At 34.0% G+C, this 10,246-nt stretch overlaps 1 protein-coding gene across 1 annotated transcript; it reads right to left on the reverse strand.

The window, feature by feature from the left end:
* Window positions 1-689: 689 nt before the first annotated feature.
* Window positions 690-4,132, reverse strand: LOC128164361 (interferon alpha-inducible protein 27-like protein 2B). The gene is made up of 4 exons (XM_052828158.1): window positions 3,948-4,132; window positions 1,898-2,050; window positions 1,280-1,416; window positions 690-900 (listed from the first exon to the last, which is right to left on the reverse strand). Exons 1-4 carry the CDS (start codon window positions 4,024-4,026, stop codon window positions 748-750), a joined length of 522 nt encoding a protein of 173 aa, XP_052684118.1. The 5' UTR covers window positions 4,027-4,132; the 3' UTR covers window positions 690-747.
* Window positions 4,133-10,246: the final 6,114 nt, after the last annotated feature.

The following is a 10,246-nucleotide window of genomic DNA, read 5'->3' on the forward strand; positions in this document are numbered from 1 at the left end:
TAAAGCACATGCAATTAACCAGTTGAAATATGTTATATATTGATCTCTTTTATCAATATATATAAATCATACCCGTTCTGACATAGCCCAGTGTACCAAATATGAAGTAAATTTGCTACGTACACAAAAAAGGAAAATGCAGTTGCTAAGAGTTGCAGTTAATGTCATATTTGGATAATTCTAAATAGTTCTTTATGTGTAAATTGTCAATATTGTCTTATGTGAGAAGAAAAATATTCTAATTAAGAAACTGTTTATCAAGATAGCTGAGAATAAAATGGGTTCTTTTTTAAAATACATCACATTGAGTTAAGCAAGGTTAAAACAATTATTTATTGTATATAAAAGTATCAATTATTTGGATTAAACCCTGATCATTTTTTTTTCAAGGTGTGTTAATATCGACGATATCAACGCACTTAGAAGGAAAAATTTCAAAATGTGTTGACTTGGTCCCAAAATTAGCGCACTTTGAAAAAAAAATTCAAAGTGCGTAATTTTTCAAAGTGCATTGTAACAGACCTTTCTGTAATCAATTAAACGATGAACTGGTTATCAACTTGTACCTTCATAACGCAATTTGAATTTTTTTTTAAAGTGCGTTGCTATTCTAACATAGCGTATTTTGGTAGAATGTCAACAACAACAAAATAATTAAGAGGAGCATGCAATAAAATAATAAGTCAGAGTTTCTCAAGAAAGATTTAATGAATTCGCTTATTATAGGCTAATGAAAACAAAAGCTAGTTATTCTTTTTCACAGTTAGAGAACATAGAGGACGTCGCATAGGTTATCGCCCCTGTTACAGCTCCTATTGCCCCTTTAGTGGTGGCCGCCGTCCCTATCACACCAGCACTCTGTGACAAAGCGAACCAGCTACCCACCGCTGTAAACGGGGTCTGAAAAAAAATTGTACCCGTTTAATGTCATTAAAATACTATTACTTGACATCAACAAGTTAAATCTCTAACCTTGCCCTTAATATTATAGTTGGGCAAGCAGGTACGTTGACATTTTATTTTCTACTTACATGTGAATAAACAAAATACATCAAAACACAATATACTGCCAGACTTTGTCAATGATTTTTTTTTACGACATTGACACTTTACTGACGTTTAAACCACTGAAGCCTAAAAAGTAAAGCACTTAATATTCACTTGACTTGATTCACTTGATTCACATGAAACGATATTTTTACAAGATAAAGTTGCATGATTTTGTTTAAAAGTCAGCGGTCTATAATAAAAAAAAAATATTATCCAGTCTATATTATACCTGAATCATAGCGGCTATGGAACCTGCTGCTACTCCTGCGGCGGTGAATCCCGCTCCAGCTAAAACCACAGGTGTGGCTACCACAGCGGCGACTCCGGTCCCTACCGCCGCCAGAGTCTTTCCCGATACCGGCCACTCTGATAAAAAAATGAGATTTTCATAGTTATCTGTCATCTTTAAAGGTGGTTCTACACACTTATTAATATTATTTTATGCATCTATTTAAGTACCTTTTTGACACATGATTTCATAATTAAAAGGACTGAATCGTAACCTAATTATTTTATTTCAATATAATTTAAGTCTCAGAAACTATTGCAAAGAATGTTATGTATAAGTGCAAACACGGCATCTTAACGCCTAACTACATGTGTAGGAGGTATTATCAATGCATTAATAATAATCTAATAATCCATCAACTTGACTTTGAGAGTCATGAACACCTAATCTAAAATCAGAAGCCATCATCTGAAGGAGGAAACGAATGATGAGCTTGACATCCATAAGTCCTTTACAAAAATTAAGATTCTTGTTTTTCTTTCTTCTACTTTTTTTGGAGTGGGGGGGGGGGGGGGAGGGGTCTAGCGTTAGCAAACACGCTTATGACCATGTCCTTACCTTTTTGACAACTAGGGAAATCATGGTTCCATTTTCCCTCTCTGTGTGAGTATCGGATAACATGACAACCGGAGGGTTCATATCCACCATCACATCTCAATATACATCGACCCTTTACTGTATCTTCATCCCAATGACCATGCCTGGGGTTAACTTTAAATACATTCAAATATTCATTTAAATGGATTAGAAGTACATGTAACTGCAGTTATGTATCTCCCAGTCTGAAAAAAAAAATCATCGAATCACTGAATGAAAGACAGGGAGAGTTCTACAGTTATTCGATCAATATATGCGGTAGCAATCTGGCAGAATTTTTTCGTACTCTCGTAGTTTCAATATATACGCTTTAAATGAAATGAAACCAGCGATATGCAAACAACTTGAACAATATCACGAAATGTACATCTGCGATCACATTCAATTTTTTCCCTTATTATTTTTTAGACATTTGCCTTGCCCGCTACAGTCACAAATCAGCAGATTTGCGATTTTGCTGTATCTTTGACGGACTCTGTAGTTGTCAGTCAAAAATTTCTTTTTTCACCCACGAACTGTCTCAGTAATAACCCTCATCTCACCCATAAATTTCCCCGGTCCAAGTCAGTAAAAATCTGCATTTAATTTACCAAAATGATCGAGATTTAAACATTGCTATATATTTACATTTTCCAGTGTCTTTGCCTGTGATAACACTAGACAGAAAGGCTAATATATTTACCATTTAATTACAGAGAAAAACTGATTTTAGTGATTTTTTTTCACAAAAATCAATGTATAGGATGGGCGCTTTAAAAAGCTTATAAAAATGTAATTTGATAGGCAAATCATATTTTAAAAACATATTCTGAAACCCAAGTATCATATCATTAGTTCACATTAGTAAAAAAAATCCAACATTAATGTTATTGTTTTTAAAATGCTAAAACAGACTCATTAACCTGCAGCAATTCTGAATTGCGAAACTTGTGATATTTTCCTACGCCCATATTACATCAAAAATATAGTCCTTGTTGGATTCTAAACATTGATTACTTTTTCTAAGCCATGTTGTATAATAGTAAAAAAGGAAGAAAAATATATTATTTTAATTTCCGTTCATCTTGATTCATCAAATTTACGTTTGACAAGTCGAAAACCAGAAAAGACTCCTTCCTTAAAATGTATAAGTAATAAGGAATCATTCTTTGAATACTATGAGGTGATAATTTCGGTCGGGTCGTTATCAAATCTATCATAAAGCCATTCGGGCTTTATTGGATTTGATCATGCCCCGACCGAAATTATCACCTCATAATTCTCAAAGAATGATTCCTTATTCCTTAAATAAGATCTATTTTCTTTGAAATTCTCAACCCGTTTCCCAACCATTTTTACAACAGTAATCAACGACTGGCTTTAGTGAAATGACTGCAAATGAATAATAATGTACTTGAATTTATTAAATTTACAAAGAGATTCAAATAATCCATCTAGTCCTACTTACATGTATTGTATTATACCACAGAACCTAAACCTGTATGTAAATCTTTTTATTTGTTTGTATTTTTTCTCTTTTTTTTAATATTATATATTTACTAGTTACTAAACTATAATATTATAATATATAAATAGTGCCTGTTTGAGAGGGTAACAGTTGAAATTGACACCCCGAGAAAACCATTGTCAACCGACGCGAAGCCTATTGACACAATATCATATTTCACTCATAAAAGTTCACAGGAACGGACACATTTCTTACGGAGATATATGATGGGAAATGTTTATATTTTTTTTAAAGTTTTCACCATTCTTTTTCGACGTTATCATCCGAGCCATGGCTGATGCAACGCAAAACCCCAATACAGTTTTGTAAGTGATGATTGAACGTGCTGTACATCACGTTACTAAGAATGTTTAATCAAAAAAAAACAAAAACAAAACGAAAGTAAAGCAACATGCATATAACATCCCCTGTTTTGGACAATATACACCCCCTTCCACCAAACGAAAAAATGATAACAACAAATCGAAAGTAGGCCATTTTAAAAATAAACACAAAACAACCTACCAGGACAGAAGGAGTCAACCTTGGTAACCAGCCCCAGACACAAGAAGAAAAATATAGCACAGCCTGTCCTCGGTGTCATTTTGAAGATAGGGACGTTCCTGCTCTCGGCAGAGAGGGGCCTCCTCCAATGTTATACTGTATGACGATAATCGTATTTACTCGTCAATTTCCGAAACTACTCGTTATAATTTCCGCTAGGGTTATTTTTTTCGCGACGGAAAAGGCCGAGTAGTTACGATCATTGGTACTATATAGGTACTCGGCAATAATAGGTACCCGCTTGTTACATATCTATCTTTTTTTTCCAAAGGAGAAGGGATAATTTTGTTTGCGGGGGGGGGGGGGGGGAAGGGGGAGTGTTTATAAAATTCTTGAATTAGACATAGTTTTGTGACTTAAAAATTATGTTAAAATATTTTTTAAAAATAGAAAATTTTTAAGTTTTAATGGCGAAACACATTTCTCGGGCCTTTGGACATGCAAAAACGGAAAACAATCTTAATATGCTCTTCTAAACATTGTCAAAGCCCGCAGGGTGCGATTGCGGCTATCAAGATTTTATTTTTAAAAAAGACGACATTCATTTTATAGTCCAATGCAAAGCAAAAGATAACTCTGTATTTGCAGGTCTTTGTATATATCACCGAGTACCCAAACTCCGTCACTATGAGCAAAATCCATTCCGCGTTTCTCTCTAAATTATTTTTTGCGGTTTTTATCATTTGCAATTACTAAATATAATCTGAAACGTAATAATTTAATAAAATTATTAACAAAAATATATTTATTATTATTCAAATAAGCCCTCTGAATACGACGTTTATCATACGTGCTATCATAACTTATGAACCTTACTCCGTCACCCACATGATCTATGATACTCCAGGGAATGGAGACACATCAACAATTTAGTTTAAACTCAACTTGTATCTAGCCCAGTTATAATAAGTAAAATCGGTGTACATAATTTAAATTGTATTTAATTTCATCAAAGTAAAATGATCGCCAGAATAAAAAATGGGTCCTTGTAACAACAATCACAATGACCTTTTCGGAATGTATGGATGCCGTTTGATTTCTGTCTTTATATATTTCAAATGTATCAAATCAATAATGAATATATTAATGATTGTATCATTTATTTTTTACATTTTTAATAAATGTAGCTTATTCTAAATACAGACATACCGTATATATCTGTAACCCTGTATAAGGCAAAAATTACGGCATGAGCGATTTGACGTTATCATCAAGTGTAGTGCATAAACGCTATCACGGACTGAAAAAATGTATTAATAACCTTAATAAAAAATTACATGTGAAATGTTTCATCTTGACCCCTCTTAAAATGACTGACCACCGTAAATCATCGAATGGGCCCGCATGTCAGAAATATCGTTAATTTAGTGCACCCGTGCAAAAGTATTAGCTGATTTCACGCAATTATTGTTGCATATTTAATGAACAAGGTGTAATTTTGTTATGTTTTAACGCATTCTTAAATTTAACCTTTGTAAATTGTTGACATTTGATTGAAGATATTTGACATGCAAAAAATGATGTCATAATCGCACGTGATATCAAACGGCGAGGAGCTTCCCGAAAGTGACGGAGTTAGGGTAGTGACGGAGTTAGGGGGCTATGCGATATATGTAGGTTGCGGAGAAAAAAACCACAGAGTAATATAAAAGGTAAAGACACAAATGATTCGATTCGTGCAAGATAAGAAACAAACCAGGTTGTACATGTAAGGCTATGAGTGCGTACTTTAACTATTACATGTACCCAGAATTCTCAACATTTTAAACATGCGTATTTCTAGAAGAAGAAAAACCCAACTTCGATGCCGGCTGATATGGTGCTAGTGCAAAACGTAATGTTATTCAGAAGAGAAAAGCAAATGTAAATTTAATATTTTAATTAACGTGGAGTTTGTATCGACTTTTCGCGTAAGTTTATAACGTTTGTTTCAAGTATAGAAAACTGACTAGGACAGAAGGAATCAACGGTTGAAACCAGCCCTACACACAGACAGACCAACAAAACAACATTCCCCGCTGACGCCATGTTATCTGCTATCATCTAGTCTGGTGCTATAAGACTTATAGGTCTGTTTTTTCACACTTCCAGTCTAGTTGGTTCTAAAAGTCTTACAAATACTATATAGTATGGGTTTTTTTCACTCTTCCACTATCCGCCCACTGATATCTGAAAATCAGGCGTCAATCTCCATGAAGTCGACCTACCGGTATTGCTGGTAATCGAACTTTAAGCCAGTGGAAACAGTCACGTATGGTGGGCGACTCAAAATGCATAATTACAAGATTCGTTTTTCGATTTTTCACAGAGGAGCTAATTGCAATCAAAAGGTTTAATATTTTCATTTATAGGTTAGGAAATATTTTACAAATTTTTTTAAACAAAAGCGCATATGTTACGGGCTTTTATCAGTACGCAATTTCAAGGTGCTACCAAAGCATGGGATGGACCAGCATATTATTCAAAATATAGATTTGGCAGAATCTGTACATGTATTGCTAAACACTGTAGTTAAAGATGCGTTTTGATAACGATGCAAAGCAGTTCGTTTAAATTGCCTTGCCGTATGCCGTAAGTCTTAACCAATAAATCGACGTCTCTGGTTTCCTTATTTATTTTCAAAGTGAATTAATTCAACTATTGAATTTACTAGCTGTGTATAAACTTTCATACAAATGACTGTAATTGGTAAATTGCGATTTCAGCATTTGGATGTTGAATAGATTTTTCAAATTGAAAAGCAAGAACATTTTTTCATCCAATCAGCAGTCGCTATATATATGATAATAATCTATACTATTTATACTACTATATTAAAATAATAGACTCGAATTTTTTGTCTTTAATACCGAGAAATCGGAAGAATACTGGCTTTTGTTTTATATATTTTAAACATCATTGGTACTTGAAGATTACCAATTTTTTTTTATTTTTTCTCAGTTAAGCTTCGCTAATTAAAAATCAACGAAAGTTCCTAAAAAAATCCCGGAAATCACCTGGATTCTTTGGATTTTACAATCTTGCGCTTGCGCAAAACATTCACGCTAACGGGATCTTTAGTTTATGTCCACAATATCACATCTGCATGAATAAACTCAGAAATACGGGTAAATTTTCATTGGACTTTTGCTATATATTCTGTTCATATATAATAATGATTTCTGATGAGAGAAAGTATAAAATAACAAATATAGATGTACATTTCAACTAAGTACTTACTTTTGTCTTCGTGATGACAAAAATATTTGATTACATGCAAAAAAGTTACATTATATTTGTTAGGAGAGTGAAGAAGATAGAATATGTTTTATCATTAAAAATAATGTCCTATGGAATACGTGTACATTGGTGAAAAAGTGTTGAATTCTTCCATTTTGTGGATTGAAATTTGTAGCTGAAAGGTATTTGCAGTCTCAAAAAGGTTTGTTGTGATGAATTTGACTGTTATTTTCAAGTCAACTTCATTAACTTTCTCCAAAAGCGTTCCGGAGCAGTTCTGCAATTTTCTGCTACACTACGGGCATTCTATCTGTGATGAGGGCCTTTCCCGAGACACAGATTATTAAAAAAAAAGGAAAGTGTAGTGAAATTAATAGCATTAGTGTAGGCTTATAGCTTCGTTATGTAAATGTAAATAATAACGTGTGTCGATGTACCTATTTCGGAAATGTCCGATATGCAATGTCAACCCGTGCACGCACGGGTCAAAGTCTAGTGATTTTTTACAGTTCATAACGACGTCCAATTTTCCGTAGACAAAAGAGAGAAAATATTTGATTGGCAGAAAACTTTTTATCAGCCAATAAACAAGACGGTTAGTGGGCTATACTCTAAGTTTTAAATTTTAGCGATGGAGAAAGTAATCGGTCCCTTCGCCCCTTTCTTAATCGTAAAAAAAGTTGTCCTATTTCTTCTTATTGAAATGACAACCGGAGAGTTCATATCCACCATCACATCTCAATATACATCGACCACTTACTGTATCTTCATCCCAATGGCCATGCCTGGGGTTAACTTTAAATACATTCAAATATTCATTTAAATGGATTAGAAGTACATGTTACTGCAGGTATGCATCTCCCAGTCTGAAAAAAACCCATCATCGAATCATTGAATGAAAGACAGGGAGAGTTCTACAGTTGTTCGATCAATATATGCGGTAGCAATCTGGCAACCGGAGGGTTCATATCCACCATCACATCTCAAAATTTCATTAAAAAAAATTAACTCGATGCATGTTTAATATGTCTGCATTTAATTCGTATTTAATGAAAGTTATTTGGAAATTAACAATCGACGGCGAACAATAGTTTTCAGTTAAGTAAAAGAGGTTCTCCATGCACGAGTGTAATCCTGCTTTAATCAAAGACAGATAGCCAGGTCTTAACGTTGGAAAGGGGGGGGGGGTATTGACAACAATTTGTTATCTATTGTCCACTTTGATAAAATGTAAGTTATACATGATTATAATTAATATGTTTTACGTTGTGACCGTTGGGGCGAGCGCAGAAGGGACTATATACACATCTCTCATCACTGTTCAATGCAACGTGTGGACTTGCCCAACCAAAAACTTTGGCTTTGTCTCGAAAACTTTAACCACCGCAAGCTAGAAACCCGAAGTTATCAAACATTTATTCCCACCTTAGTCTAATACACTCACACAAACTACATGTATCACTGAGCATTAATAAAATGTTAAACAGACTATTAATTAAAAAAATATATATATATTGCTGTAAAATACAAAGCCGTTTAAGTTTTTTTTTCTATGTAAATACAATAATGTTTAATTTAGCATTCCTTTGCTTTTTATTAATGATCATTAAATCAGTATACAATAAATTGCGCGTTTGTGTTATTTCTCATTTTGTTCCTTGTTGTTATTTGTGTTTTAATTTTTTTCCTCTGTAACATCAATTTTTTTTTTAATTTTTTTGATTTTTTGTATGCTATATATACCGCGTTGTAGACATGTGCTCTCCCCCTTTTTTAGTGTGTGATATCCAATATTATTTAAAGATTTGGCCACATATACAACTATTAAAAAACCCAGTAGATATTCTAACAGTTTATTTTTTCTCATTTTTGTTTTATTCATTTATTACAAAATGACGTGGCTGCACGTAATTAATAATTAATAATTAGAATTTTCTCTTTAGATAAATTTTTGTCACCTAACGTTACCTTACGTATGCATATATATGATTGGATCAATATACAGTAAATTGAGCGTGGAACTTGCATGTGTATTTACTAACCAAAAACAAAAATCAAAACAAAACTAATCAGCAAAAAGAGTCGCCATTAACACTGATACTGAGAAGGCCTACTTCCTACATGTACATCTTGTAAAGATGCTTGATCCACCTCTAAAAGATAGGGCGAGATCACTGTGACGTCATACTTAACTTTCTTTCTCTCGACAGTTTTCGTAAATGTTCGGATAAATTCGGGAAAGGAAATGACGTCATATGTCAACAAAAGTTCAGATAGGTACAGCTTTTTTTTTACGTAAGCATATGTGTTGTTTACTTTCGTGTTTTTAAAGGATTTTGTATTGTTAAATAAAATAGATGTATGCGATTTAGAGGTAAGAATTTTCCTTAGAAACGCTCCCTCTTCCACCATGTTGCTATGCACCGCAAAGGATCACTGGGATAGTAGAACGTTTTCACGCGGGTCCACAAAATTTTCTTTGAACAATGTGCAGATTTCAACTCGAATTTTCTCCGTTCGTACACGTTGTCTATGGAGCTCCCGCCGCCTCGCTGCGCTCGCTCTTAAAAGAATCATAGTTAAAAGTCACTGTATGAAATATTTACCGGTGAAACTAGAACAATTTTAACAAAACCTTGAATTTTCGGTTGGACGTAACTATTTTTTATACCCCTGTAAAACAGTTACTATATAACTCTATACAAAAAAGTCCAGCATTTTGACTGTTGGACTGGAACTGATGGATTGAAACGTTTAAAATCGACTGTAATAAAAGACTGCTGACCGGTGACGTTACATTCAGCAAAAACGAGTTATTGATTGGAAGGGGTATAACAAAGCAGTTGCTGACTGTGTCTCGGGCAACAGTTGATCTGTCGAACCGGCTCGCCTTCGGCCTTGGGCAACAATTTGCGAGCCGCTCCGGCAGATCAACTGTTGCCCGAGACACAGTCAACAACTGTATACTATTTCTTGCGTCAAAACAGTTCTAAAAAGGACGCTGGTTTCGAGTGAAATAATGTATATGCATAGATTGCAGT

This window comes from Crassostrea angulata, chromosome 9, assembly GCF_025612915.1.
Source record: "Crassostrea angulata isolate pt1a10 chromosome 9, ASM2561291v2, whole genome shotgun sequence".
Taxonomy (NCBI): domain Eukaryota; kingdom Metazoa; phylum Mollusca; class Bivalvia; order Ostreida; family Ostreidae; genus Magallana; species Magallana angulata.

Excerpts from the sequence above, each read along its gene's own strand:
- LOC128164361 (XM_052828158.1), bottom strand. The coding sequence starts at position 4,026 with ATGACACCGAGGACAGGCTGTGCTATATTTTTCTTCTTGTGTCTGGGG. Across the intron at positions 2,051-3,947 it reads GGTTGACTCCTTCTGTCCTG|TTAACCCCAGGCATGGTCAT; the intron begins GTAGGTTGTTTT and ends ATGTATTTAAAG. Across the intron at positions 901-1,279 it reads CCATAGCCGCTATGATTCAG|ACCCCGTTTACAGCGGTGGG; the intron begins GTATAATATAGA and ends ATTTTTTTTCAG.